General features: G+C 48.8%; 2 protein-coding genes and 1 non-coding gene across 3 annotated transcripts; 1 reads left to right on the forward strand and 2 right to left on the reverse strand.

Moving 5' to 3' along the window:
- Positions 1 to 368: 368 nt before the first annotated feature.
- Positions 369 to 5,476, reverse strand: cops6 (COP9 signalosome subunit 6). The gene is made up of 7 exons (XM_041237359.1): positions 5,450 to 5,476; positions 4,444 to 4,576; positions 3,778 to 3,863; positions 3,257 to 3,286; positions 2,049 to 2,166; positions 1,240 to 1,340; positions 369 to 587 (listed from the first exon to the last, which is right to left on the reverse strand). The coding sequence occupies exons 1-7, from the start codon at positions 5,474 to 5,476 to the stop codon at positions 447 to 449; spliced, it is 636 nt and encodes a 211-aa protein (XP_041093293.1). The 3' UTR covers positions 369 to 446.
- On the forward strand, positions 5,475 to 9,422 carry LOC121305667 (beta-galactoside alpha-2,6-sialyltransferase 1-like). The gene is made up of 3 exons (XM_041237361.1): positions 5,475 to 5,520; positions 7,870 to 8,109; positions 8,755 to 9,422. The coding sequence occupies exons 1-3, from the start codon at positions 5,475 to 5,477 to the stop codon at positions 9,009 to 9,011; spliced, it is 543 nt and encodes a 180-aa protein (XP_041093295.1). The 3' UTR covers positions 9,012 to 9,422.
- Positions 9,423 to 13,742: 4,320 nt separating this feature from the next.
- trnad-guc lies at positions 13,743 to 13,814 on the reverse strand. Its single transcript has one exon. It is a non-coding gene; the product is annotated as a tRNA-Asp (tRNA).
- Between the last annotated feature and the right edge of the window lie 207 nt (positions 13,815 to 14,021).

Here is a 14,021-nt window from a genome sequence, read left to right on the forward strand (position 1 = left end):
TCAAGCAGACCAGTGTTTTGGCTCTAGTGCCTTCATCAGTGTTATCGAACCTGGTACTGCATCCTAGTTTTTAGTTTTCCACCAGAATGTTGAAATCGTTGACAGGATTAACAAACAGGAAGGAACTTGCCCGTCAATCCGAGGCACAAATTCAAATCACATTTCATTTTAAAACTTTTTTTTTTTTTTTTTTAATTTAATTTTTATTTGGAAAACGCATTTGGGAAAACGCCATTCAACAACATACATGGCATTTATGCGGTTCGTAGCGAGCTCTGCTGCACCACGTCTCGTGGATCACAGCTAGGTCATGGTCAGCGACTGTGACGAGGGAGCTCGAACTAGCAATGTCACCGCAGACGATTATTAAACTCTTAGTGAAACCAGGACTGGATCACACCGTCTTGTTTCCGCCTCTGAGCTGGGACCCTCAGTTTCGGGGTCCCTCAGAAGAACAGCCCCCTCATTCTGCGTCCGATCCCCTGCCTGTCGTACAGCACGTTGAATTTGTTGATGAACTGGTTCATGCTGTTACAGGACTTGGTGATGGTTCCCAGATAAGCCATGAGGCCAACATCATTACATTGCTGAGAGGAGGGGAGGAGGGAGAGAAGGGGGGAGAGAGGAGAGGGAGGGGAGGGGGAGAGAGCGGGAGGGGGAGGAGAGGACGGGATGGGAGAGAAGAGGAGACGAGAGGAGGAGAGGGGGGGAGGGGAGAGAGAGAGGAGAGGGAGGGAGAGAAGAGGAGAGGGAGGAGACTACCCCGCGTCCACTAGCCTCGTCTCCTATCCTCTCAGGGAAAGGACCCGCCAGTCTCTCTGGGCAATGGATCCATATGAGGCTATGGACAGGTTTTTGTATAAGAATGTGAGCGAAGTCAAGAGTTTCATACTCACAGCGCAGCATTGTCAGGAGTGTGTGTGTGTTCGGTTTCACTTTGTTACAGTTGAGTGTCGCGTGTAACAGTCTGTGTGTGTGTGTCTGTCAATCTGTCTATTTTTTTTTTTTAAACTGATCTCCAATAGCTATCTTAGAGTTCAGGAGGTGCTACTAACCCAGAAAGGAAAAACACTGCTAACGATAACGAATGGATCTGTGAGTCTTTTGGTGACGGAGAGACTACTGGGAGCGTGCTGGTTCTGTGCTGGGAGTGACTACTGGGAGTGTGCTGGGAGTGTACTGGGAGTGTACTGGGAGCGTGCTGGTTCTGTGCTGGGAGTGTGCTGGGAGTGTACTCACATCGTAGAAGTCTGTCTTGAACTTGTGAGTGCTGAGGACTGGGAGCCGGTGACACAGAGCATTCGCCTCCCGCAGGATCTCATGATTAAACGGGACCTCACCTGAGAGACACAGAGAGACACAGTGAGAGAGACAGAGCTTGTAGACAGAGCATCATCTGTTGTCTCTCTGTGTCACTCCTCTTCTTAATATGCTGCGGTCACTCTGTCTCTGTCTTCTATCGTGTATGTCTCCTCTCTGTGTATGCATTCTCTCTGTCTGGTCTCTGTACGTCACTTTCTATATGTACTCTGTGTGTCCACCTCTCATGTGTCACTCTATCTGTCTCTGGTCGTGTACGTGTGTTCACTCTATCTGTCAGGTGAGAGAGAGAGTACACACACACACAAACACACACAGGGAGAGCTGGAGACACCAAGGTTTCCCGGGGCTGCCCAGTCAGCGTGACTACGATAACTACATGTAGATCTGACGAATAGGTCCAGTGGACACCCCGCCGCGGCGCCTAACCTCCCGCCCCGCACCAGCCCCTCCCCACCCGTACAACGGTGAGCCCAGCCTCTCCCCGCCACCGCTCACACTGCATCACTCCTTCACGTGACTCTAGTATACCGGAGATCGGCGTGCGCATCTGAGCCCAAACGAGTCGATGGATACGATCGAGACCCGACTCAGCTAATGAAACTGTATCGAGGAGCGAGTCGTGACTTCTGTGTCTCTCCGCATTAGCGTCGCCGGTGGTCGACGCGTTGATGTAGACACAAACACAAAAAAAAACACACACACACTCACACACACTCGCTCTCTACCGGTGGAGTTCTCTCCGCTGCCCGTAGACGTCATGCGCGCCACGTGATCCACGCCGATGCGCTCTGCCTCCTCCGTGGCCAGGGTGTAGGTGAGTTCAGCGAACAGCATGGTGGCCTGGGGAGGGGATTCATCCCGGTTACACAGAGCGCAAACACAATGACAGTTCCGCTGTCCGGAGCGAGGCCGCTGATTCCCCGTGTGAAAGGAGAGCAGGAATAGCAGCTCCGGATCGCGTGGGTCGCCGAGGAGCAGGCGCCAGGGAGCAGCTAGCAGCAAACATCCGCACTGCTTCGCTTCCAACGGGGAAGGGAAGGAACTAGCCACCGATTCCACCCAGAGACCATGGAGAGAGGATCGACGCCGGACACAAAAATCAGGTGTAGGTGTGAGTAATAAGTGTGTTGTGTTCTACACAGTGTGTGTGTGTTCTCGAGTGTAGTCAGTGTGTATCTCAGTGTACATAATGTTTTTTACTCGGTAGTAATAATCCACAAAACTTTTTCCAAAAAACAAAAAAAAAAATACAAGAAAAAAAAAAACACTTATTACAGTTTCGCCCCATAACACGGCGCACAGTTGTGTTTCAAACGCGCGGACAAAAAGAGTCGAACCACAAACATTACATCTGTTAATCAAAGAGAATGTTCAAGTGTGTGTTGTGTATCAATGGTTGTTCCTCAGAGTGGGCATGTGAGCTGGTCATAATTGTGAAAAATCAAGCGTGCTCAGTTGTGAGATACGTCGCAGATTTCTGCCACCATACCGTGCTTCTGTAGATTGTGGTGTGTGTCCGTAGGTGGGTGTGTGTACTAAGAGTTTTGTGTGATGCGATTTTCATGCCGCTGTTTGGTGGGAGGGTGGAAGCGTTTGTTGTCGCAGTGTGTGTGTCTAAGACGAGTGTGTCTCAAGTGTGTGTAGAGCGCCAGCGTGTCTAAGCGTGGTGGTGCGCGAGCGCTCTGGGCAGAACAACCGCATGGGCCGCCCATCCCACACACATCGCCCAGCTGTTCAGCATACTGTAGTGTGGTCTAACAGCTGTGTAAATTATCTGTGTGTGTGGCTCCTCAAGGGGTGTGTGTGTGCATACAAAGCGCGTTGCGGTGGGCGCTCCGACTTGATGCGCAACGAGTGTGTATCAGTGTGTGTGTGTCTCAGTGTGTGTGTCTCAGTGTGTGCGGAATTCAGTTGTGTTGTGCGCCACCCCATATCCGTTGATGATGGCAGCACTGAACTCAAACTACAAACGGGTCTCATGACATAGAGTTCAAGAGACGAGACTGAGGTAGTGAGACAGAGAAGCGCTGAACGGAGGGGACGAGGAGGGAGAAGAGGGAGAGAGTGGACCTCAGAGAGATAGAGAGAGAGAGAGAGAGAGATATTAGACTGGTATATAAACAGTGCTGCAAAATAGACAAAGTAACTAAGCACACCCCTCATCAAAACTGCTTCCACAAACCCTATCTGCTGATTGCACAGCAGTGTGATCCTTACACACTTATTCCACTCCTGTAGAGCGCTAGCATGCTTAGACTTCAGCTCTACAATACTGTGCTGACACTTGGTGGTCACACACTGAACTGCAGTCCAGACTTTCTGAAGGTTTCTGGAGGGAGGGAGGTGGGGGTAGTGAGGTAGGGCGGGCAGTGAAGCAGGGAGGGAGGGAGGCAGGGAGACAGAGAAGGTACTGCAGTTCAGTTGAACCCAGTCCCCAAAGTCCGAACTCCTTACCCCCCGAGAGGCTCTCAGAGTGCTGTTGGGGACGTGTCCTGTCTCGTCCACTCTTTTTGTCTCCGTGACTCTTGTCTGTTGTGGGACTCCATTGCAGTGTGCACAGATATAACCACACTCGAGGACACCGACACACTAGAACACAGATACACTGAGGACACTTTGGTCGAGACACAGTCATTACTATCAATGGACACCGATACAATGTGACTGTGATGACACAGACACACAACTGTGTCTATGAGTCTCAGATACACAGATGACACCAGTCACACTGCAGTGGACGAGACCCACCTGGTCCATGCTTGTGCTAAACCAAGGATATTCGATGGCGGGAGGGCCGCCCCTGTGGATTGTACCAGCCCAGAATTTGTCCATTCTCTTTAACTACCTGTTAAACTGGACGAATTGACTCTTCTCTCGAGCCAAGAGGGATGAGAGAGAGGAGAGAGAAGAGGGAAGAAGAGAGAGAGCGAGAGAGGGATAGGATCTTTTTCAGAGAGGGTTTAATTACTGGCTGCCACAGATGTCTGATTCACTCGTTCACTCAGACTCACACAGTCAACCTCACTCACCTCTCAGGAGGCTCTCTCTTCTCTCCGAAGAGTCTCAGAGGCTCACACACTCTCCTCTCTCTCTCTCTCTCTCAGTCTCAGAGAGACTCACACTGCTCCTCCTTGGTATAATAGTATTCCTTGTCGATGACGATCCTGTCCTCCACGCTGTGAGAGAGCAGCTCGAAGGAATTCATCACCTCAATGTTTCTGCCCTCCTGCTTCCCAATCAGAGCTCCCACCACTGGGGCAGGGACAGGGGGAAGAGAGGGGAGAGGGGAGACAGGGAGACAAATAAAACCACAATGTTTAATCACACAATATACCATGAATCTGTGCAACACTTGTGTGAGCAGAACTTCATTCCCACACTGTGTGCCTCTCTGGTCTGGCATCTATGCTGGAAGCGCTGGCTGCAGGGTTAATTTCAACTCTTGGAAGCCTAGCTGCAGGGTTAATTGTCAAAGTGTGGGACCTTTCACCTTGTCTGCACAGACAGCTCCCGACCCACACCCCCTCCACGCATGCATGGCTCCCACCTCCCTCCCCGTTCCCGGGACCCTTTGCTCATTGGCGAGTGGCACGGACCAGCACCTCCACCTCCCCCTTCTCCTTCTCTACTCATCTCCTGCATGCGCCCCCTCCCACCCCCCCTCCCTCTCTCTATCCTTCACCATCACGGCCCCCACATACCTCACCTCATCCTCCCTCCGGGACCCGCCACGGGCCCCCTCCCCCTTTTTCTGTTTTTTTTTTTTTTTTTCCATTTTTTTTTTTTTTCCCTCCCTCCCCTTCCCTTGGGGGGACCTCCCCTCTCCTCCTCTCCTCGTCACCCTGCCACGGAGTGTACCCTCTTTTTGTGGTTGGTTCTGGCCACCCCCTCTCACCAGGAGTCGGACCCGTGCATCCCATTCCTCCCCCTCTCCCTCCACCACTGCACGAGCCTTCTCCCCTACCCTCTCCTATCCTCTCACACTGCACGGACCTACCACTCCCGCTCCCCCTCCCCTCACACCCTGCACGGGCCCCTCCCATCCCCCCTTTCTGCCTCACCCCCCAGCGGGCCCCTCCCCTCCCTCCCCTCTCCTCTCCTCTCCTCTCAGTTTTCTCAAGGAGGACTGCACGGCCCTCCCCTCCTGGACCATGGGACCAGTGGTCAGAGATGTTGAGGATGACCAAGAGGGTGAAAGTACGCCACCGACAGGAACGAACCAAGTCATTCCAGAGGCCCAAATCACATGGGGCTGGGGGGGGGGGGGGGGGGGGCCTGTGAGAGAGAGAGAGAGAGGAGAGAGGAGGGGGGGGAGAGAGAGGAGAGGGGGGGGGGGGGGGGGGGGGTGTTTGTGGGTGGGGGGGGGGGGGGGGGAGAGGAGAGAGGGGGGGGAGGAGAGGAGGGACCGAGGGAGAGAGTGCGAGGAGAGAGAGAAAGTAAGAGAGAGAGAAAGAGAGAGAGACAACCCCCGCCGCCCTCGTCGGCTCAGTAGCTAGGTACACACTGCCCGATGCGATCAAACTGGGTGTCAGACAACTTTATTTAGGGCTAATTAAGCTGCTGGTAACGATGTCGAATTTACAATGAAAGACTAGCCTTGGTTTAATTTTAACGATTCGAATACACAAGAAAGCTTACAAACGAGAGGAGCCATTCGGCCCATCTTGCTCGTTTGGTCGTTAGCAGCTTATTGATCCCAAAATCTCATCAAGCAGCTTCTTGAAGGATCCCAGGGTGTCAGCTTCAACAACATTACTGGGGAGTTGGTTCCAGACCCTCACAATTCTCTGTGTAAAAAAAAAAAAGTGCCTCCTATTTTCTGTTCTGAATGCCCCTTTGTCTAATCTCCATGTGTGACCCCTGGTCCTTGTTTCTTTTTTCAGGACGAGTCCCCTTTGGGTCGACACTGTCAATACCTTTTAGGATTCTGAATGCCTGAATCAGATCGCCGTGTCGTCTTCTTTGTTCAAGACTGAACTGATTCAATTCTTTTAGCCTGTCTGCATATGACCATGCCTTTTAAACCTGGAATAATTCTGGTCGCTCTTCTTTGCACTCTTTCTAGAGCAGCAATATCCTTTTTTTTGTAGCGAGGTGACCAGAACTGCACACAATATTCTAGATGAGATCTTACTAATGCATTGTACACTTTTAACATTACTTCCCTTGATTTAAATTCAACACTTTTAAATTCAATACAGTATTGCTGCTCAACATACTGCAATGGCCTCGGGGTTACACGGTACCCGGCTTTGCAATGCGGGGAGATTAGCGGTCTAAATGTTTGTTTGTTTGTTTATTTACTTAATGATTTATTTATTAGTTTTAATTATTCACAATGCAGCGTTTTGTTGTCATTTTAATTTTACCATAGGAAAGGCCTGCGCGGCGCCGACCAATCACAGCGCCACCAAACCCTGACTCTCCAATCAGCACAGAGGCTGAAACGCAGCTCGACCAATCAGCCCCGTAAGCCGAGGCTAGGGGCGGGACCCCGTGTCAGGGTCTCGATTCAAGCCGGGTCAAGCTCTCGGCGAAACGGAGCTTTTTAAAACCGCACCGGACCGGGTGTTTTATCGAGCCGGGACTCTTTACAGACATTCAAACGCGTTTTAAATAAACAATTCGAAGCCGTTAGGTAAGAAATAGGTAAGAAATACCGACCGGCCCCGTCCACCTCCATTCCGCCGCCGTTGTTAGACGCCATGTTCGTCGCTGTGAACTGAGCATGCGCGCTGGGGATGCTGCAGTTCCGCTGCCCGCCGGCAGAGGGCGGCGCGATAGACCGGCTTCGACAACAGGGTTACAAAAAAACAAACAAAAAAGAACTTTATATGGCTGAGATGTTGTTTTTTTTAATGGCAAACATTTTAACAAATGAAGAAAAAAAAAAAAAAAATCAAAAATATAACTAGATCCTAGGACCTGGATAGACGGCCTATCGCGCCGCGCCGTGGACGGACGAACACCTAAGAACTGATAGCGGCGCTGCCCTGCCTGCTTCCCTGAGGCTCTACTTCAGCGCTTTCCTGCAAAGGAGCTGCAGGCTGGAGATCTAAAGATCGCTACATTTCACTGTGAATGATTTAGGAACACGCGTGTGGTTACCATGGCATCGCAAGCCTATAATCACACTTCCAGCCCCTTTCCGAAACGTGTTTTCCCCTGACAGAGACGTGTTCAACACATCGAAACGCTTGGGAGCTGAGTCGGAGCAAAAACATGATATAACAATCTGTCAGTAGCCTATATATGCAATATAACAACCTGCTTTAAAACAGGTCTTTAATGCAGTTATCTGTATATCTATCTTTCTGTATGTCTATCTATCTGTATATCTATCTCTCTATCTATCATTCTATCTGTTTGTATATCTATATATCTCTCTCTATCGATCTGTCTGCCTGTATTTCTCTCTCTCTCTCTCTCTCTCTCTCTCTCTCTCTCTCTCTATATATATATTGACTAGTGTACAAACCGATGCCATGCTACAAGCGTCCACTAGAGGGAGACAGATTCCCGGTCTAAGCCTCCAGCAGCATTGAGACTTCATTCCCTTCATTCTCAATCCTCTCCCTCTCTCTCTCCCGTTCCCCCCTCTGTCTCTGCAGTGGTATAATCGCACGGACTACCCCATCTTCCAGCAGTATGTGCAGTACCGCCTCCAGCACCCTGCCCAGCCCTTCTACATCCTGCACCCTCGCTTTGAGTGGCAGCTGTGGGAGCAAATCCAGGACAACATGGAAGAGTCCATCCAGAGGAACCCGCCCTCCTCTGGAATGCTTGGTGCGTTCTGCAGCAATATAGACTGAGTGTGCTGTGCAATACAATACTGCACTGTGCTATAGAGCCCTGTGATTTACTATAGAGCCCTGTGCTGTACTGTACTGTACTATAGAGCTCTGTACTGTACTGTACTATAGAGCCCTGTACTGCACTATAGAGCCCTGTACTGTACTGTACTGTGCTATAGAGCTCTATACTGTACTACAGAGCTGTGTACTATGCTATAGAGCTCTGTACTATACTATAGAGCCCTGCACTGTACTGTAGAGCCCTGCACTGTACTATAGAGCCCTGTAGTGCACTGTAGAGCTGTGTACTGCACTGTAGAGCTGTGTACTGCACTGTAGAGCTCTGTACTGCACTGCAGAGCTGTGTACTGCACTGTAGAGCTGTGTACTGTACTATAGAGCTGTGTACTGCACTGCAGAGCTGTGTACTGCACTGTAGAGCTGTGTACTGCACTGTAGAGCTGTGTACTGCACTGTAGAGCTGTGTACTGTACTATAGAGCTGTGTACTGCACTTTAGAGCTGTGTACTGCACTGTAGAGCTGTGTACTGCACTGCAGTTCACTGCATGGCACCTCCTGTGTAGTGCAGTCATATTTCTGGAACGTATCAAACCTGACAAGCCCCCCCCCCCGCAGGTACAGTCCTGATGATGTCACTGTGTGACACGGTGCACGTTTACGAGTACCTGCCCTCCAAGCGCAAGACGGACCTGTGCCACTACTACCAGCGTTTCCACGACGACGCCTGCACGCTGGGCGCCTACCACCCTCTGCTGTACGAGAAGAACCTGGTGAAGAGGATGAACCAGGGCAGCGATCGCGACATCTACACCCTGGGGAGAGTCACCCTGCCCGGGTTCAGGAGCCTCAACTGCACCCTGGGGAGGGACTAGAGCCATCTACCCCAGCACAGAGTCACCCAGCGGGGCTTGAACACTTCATACTGCCCCCAGGGGAGACTAGAGCCATCTACCCCAGCACAGAGTCACCCAGCCGGGCTTGAACACTTCATACTGCCCCCGGGGGAGACTAGAGCCATCTACCCCAGCACAGAGTCACCCAGCCGGGCTTGAACACTTCATACTGCCCCCGGGGGAGACTAGAGCCATCTACCCCAGCACAGAGTCACCCAGCCGGGCTTGAACACTTCATACTGCCCCCGGGGGAGACTAGAGCCATCTACCCCAGCACAGAGTCACCCAGCAGGGCTTAAACACTTCATACTGCCCCCGGGGGAGACTAGAGCCATCTACCCCAGCACAGAGTCACCCAGCAGGGCTTAAACATCATACTGCACCCGGGGGAGACTAGAGCCATCAACCACAGCACAGAGTCACCCAGCCTGGTTTTGCCCCCCTCATCTGCACCCAGGAGGGTAAACTCAAAGACATTCTCCAGAGATCTCATCACTCTCCTCAAATGTTCAAGACAAAAAGAAAGAAAGAAAGAAGGCAAGAGAGAAAGAAAGAGAGAAAGAGATAAAGCTGGAATATTTGGAGCTCCTCGGGAGAAGAGCTCCCTCATGACTCGCTTCTCCAGGACCAGCGCTTGAAAGGAAATGAATGGAACACAGTGAGAAGAGAAAGAAAGGATTTTAAAAGCTGCAGCTGTTGGTGGCACCAAAGCAATAAATATTCTTTTAGAATGCTGAGCGCCCAGATATTAATATTAATATTAACACGGTCATATAATATCAAGAAACGTCACAGCCCCAGATTGGAAACAGTGTACATTGAACATATATATAGTCGTCACGCACACACACACGCACACACTCACTGACACTGACTCACAGTGATACACAGTGACACACACACACACAGTGACACACAACACACTGACAAAACTAGACACCCTGTAAAGATCACCCGTGTAAAAGCAAAATAAACAAATAAACAAAAACATTATTCACTGTTATTTTTTATTTGAATGTAAGATATCTGTATTGACCCTGTATTGAGACGACATGCAGCCCACAGTGTGGTGTCAGTGTGTTTCCACGCAACACACTATCGCACAAACACACTGCAACACACATAAACACTGCAACACACTGCAACACACTATCACACACACGCACACACTGCAACACACACCCACACTAACTGCAACACACACACACGCACACACTGCAACACACACACACACTGCAACACACACACACACACACACACATATTGCTGCTGAACCTCTCGGCTCTGTGGTAGAGAAGTTAACTCCGCCCTGGCTGGCTCTGTATAAGCGAAGGGGACTCCCGCGATCATGTAGAGACGCAGCGACCCCGCCGGTGTAACGGAAAACCGGGGGAAGAACAGAACGCGTCCCTTTAACAGAAGACGCCTCGATTACAAGAATCCACCCCGGTGAAGAGATGGGGGGGGGGGGGGGGGGGGGGGTTATAGCAGGTGTGTGTCTACTTTTATGGCTACTTTGTTGGCACCCTACTCTCTGGTCCGTGTCCATACACACAGACACACCCACACACCATGAACAACACCAAAAGCTACGAACACCATTCTTTTTTTCAGGGATATTTAATCCAATGTTTTTATTGTTTGCTATAATTTACAGGTGTGTGTGTGTGTCTGGTGTGCGTGTGAGTCGTGTGTGTGTGGTTCAGTGTGTGGGTGTGTGTTTTCGGTGCTTGTGGTAAGAAAAAAAGTCCCTATAAATTAGGTTACAAAAATAACAAACGATCTTCACACGCACACGCACACGCACACGCACACACACACACACACACACACACACACAGCCACCTCACACGGTTAAAGGTGCTATTATGGTATTATTATTCTTATTATTTATTGGACTTGTGCGAGAGTGGACAATCTTGAAAATTTAGGGGGGGGACAAACCATATGATCTTCAAAACGAACAAGGAATATGGATAGCCCCCTTGTCTGTGACTAGAGGTTTGTTTGTACCTTATCCCTCTCCCTCAGTCTCATTTCTAATCTCTCTCTCCCCATACTCTCTCCTACTTGAGTGAGGATACTCCTTTAATAATAATAATAATAATAATAATAATAATAATAATAATAATAATAATAATAATAATGAAAAATCTACTGTAATAAACACGCACTTAGAATCCGCGCTGTTTGATCTCCAAACCTTTGCTATTATATTATAAACTGCGACTCATAAATTTGACAGAAAAACCCAAAAGAAAGAAAGAAGGAACGAGTCAGTGTGAAAGCGCGTGTTGTGCTTGTAAACCAGCCCGATATAAAGAGGCATGTTGTTCAAACACGCAAACAAAACAACGCACACACACACACACACACACAAAAAAAAATAAAATCTAAAAAAAAACCTGCAAGCGCATTGCAGAGCGGAAACCGCAGCTCTGGAGATTTATAAACGCTGTCAGCTTTGCACACACACACTGAGAGAAACACACTGAGACACACACACACACAGATAGAAAGAAACTTACAATAGTGCATGCTCCCCAGAGACAGTAATAATAATAATAATAATAATAATAATAATAATAATAATAATAATAATAATAATTCCTTTCTTTCACAACTCAGCGCCTGACGACGCAACGAACAACACAGGAAACAAAACCCAACGAAAAAACCCAACATGGAGAACAGCAGCTGCAGCGAGGGGACCCCCAACGCAACGTGCTGCGGACCGGAGGGGCCTCGCTGGCTCTTCGTGGCAGGCTACACAGAGCTCAGCTTCACAGAGCCAGGAAACACCACACAATGCATCTCCACAGAGCTCAGCTTCCCAGAGCCAGGAAACACCACACAATGCATCTCCACAGAGCTCAGCTTCCCAGAGCCAGGAAACACCACACAATGCATCTCCACAGAGCTCAGCTTCCCAGAGCGAGGAAACACCACACAATGCATCTCCACAGAGCTCAGCTTCCCAGAGCAAGGATACACCACACAATGCATCTCCACAGAGCTCAGCTTCCCAGAGCGAGGAAACACCACACAATGCATCTCCACAGAGCTCAGCTTCCCAGAGCGAGGAAACACCACACAATGCATCTCCACAGAGCTCAGCTTCCCAGAGCCAGGAAACACCACACAATGCATCTCCACAGAGCTCAGCTTCCCAGAGCCAGGAAACACCACACTATGGCCGGCTATTTAATTCCAAGAATGTAAACACTTACGCTCACACGTCATTGCGTTACAATGCACGCTAGAACTAACTCGAACCCCTTTCTTATAAAAAAAAAAAAAAAAAAAAAAAAGATTTGCCCATGAAAAACAAACCGCTGCCTTCAAATGCGGGGCAGAGCAGCTGAACTGCACACTGGCCCACGCACTCAGAGCGCCCCCGCAGGGCTGTGTTTTTTTATTTGTATTTGTGGATGTTACACAGTTGTATCGCTGTAGGTGCCGGTGTGCGGTTGTGCCAGTAATTCAAATCGCACCCTCCCTCATTTGCAGTTCAGTCTCCATGCTTTGAGCCTGTCCTGGACTGGAGGGAGCCTAGAGGGATGAAGGAGGGAGGGAGCATTTCAATGAGAGGTACATAGCCATCCTGCAGACCTGCGCATGAACGCATACTGTTGCAGCGGCTCCTGCGCGACTGTGTCAAGAGGTTGAAAAGTCATCCTGTCAGCTAACAAATGCGGGGGACAGCTTGCACATATATATATATATATGGATATGGATACCATACTGTATCGAGTGACGCTAATGATATTATCACTATCATCTTTACTATTATTGTGCAGCTTAAACAAATCCGTATCAGTTTCTGCCGGCTCCCTGCTTCCTGTGGCTCTGACACAATGTTATAATGGGATGCATGACTGTTAATTAACTGGCTTCAATTATTAGATTGATTGGACTCGTTGAACGCTTTTCTCCCGGCCTCGGTGGTATACCTTGAATTCTGAAATGAACAAATTATGAGATGAATGGAGAGATTAACTGGGCAGAGAAACCAGAAGAGACTGGGCGCTGGAGGACTGGAGTTCAACACCGCTGCCTTAGTGATCCGAGTCGAATTGAGTTGTTATCTATCTATCTATCTATCTATCTATATATCTATATATCTATATATATATATATATATATATATATATATATATATATATATATATATATATAGATAGATAGATAGATAGGATAGATTGTTGAGTTCAAGTGGACTCGGGTTCAGGTGAGCCCAAAGTCCATTTTTGGTTGTCAGGATTGTTTGAGGACAGGATATCCTGTCCTCAAACAAGGACGAAACCAGCGTGTTTACCTGAAACCTGTTTACCTGAGTTGAATCGGGTGTACCCTAACACGGGAGAGACACCCGAGATGAACCGAGCCACACCTGCACAGACCCGGGCACGAATAACCACCCCCTCCCTCTCCAGATTTCAGCGCATTTTCAACAGAGTCGGATTTGGTTGTCAAGCAGTTGTATTTCATTTTTGTAGAAGCGAAACAACCATTTAATTAATTTCAAAATTACAAACACAATAGAAATCCATAATTATTATTATTATTATTATTATTGTCTTGTATATTTATAATATAGCATTGCCAATCGTAACACTCTGTTCCAGACATTACAAAAACAATATTAGCATAATAATGTAGTTTTAATAATAATAATAATAACACAAAACACATGTAAAAGGAATCGTCCTCCCCGTCGGGGAATTGAACCCCGGTCTCCCGCGTGACAGGCGGGGATACTGACCACTATACTAACGAGGAACCGACACAAGAATAAATCAACAAATCAAGAAAGAAAGAAGATAGAAAATACATATCTATCTATTTATTTATTTATGCATTTCAATGGAACGCGAGCTATTTCGTATATTTCACTGAGCCCACAACGACTTCTGTCAATCACGGCCAGTGTGGGCGGTATCAACGACTCCATTGGCTGGCAGAGACTCCCACCTCAAATCCCTCGCC

This window comes from Polyodon spathula, chromosome 44 (genome assembly GCF_017654505.1).
Source record: "Polyodon spathula isolate WHYD16114869_AA chromosome 44, ASM1765450v1, whole genome shotgun sequence".
Lineage (NCBI taxonomy): Eukaryota > Metazoa > Chordata > Actinopteri > Acipenseriformes > Polyodontidae > Polyodon > Polyodon spathula.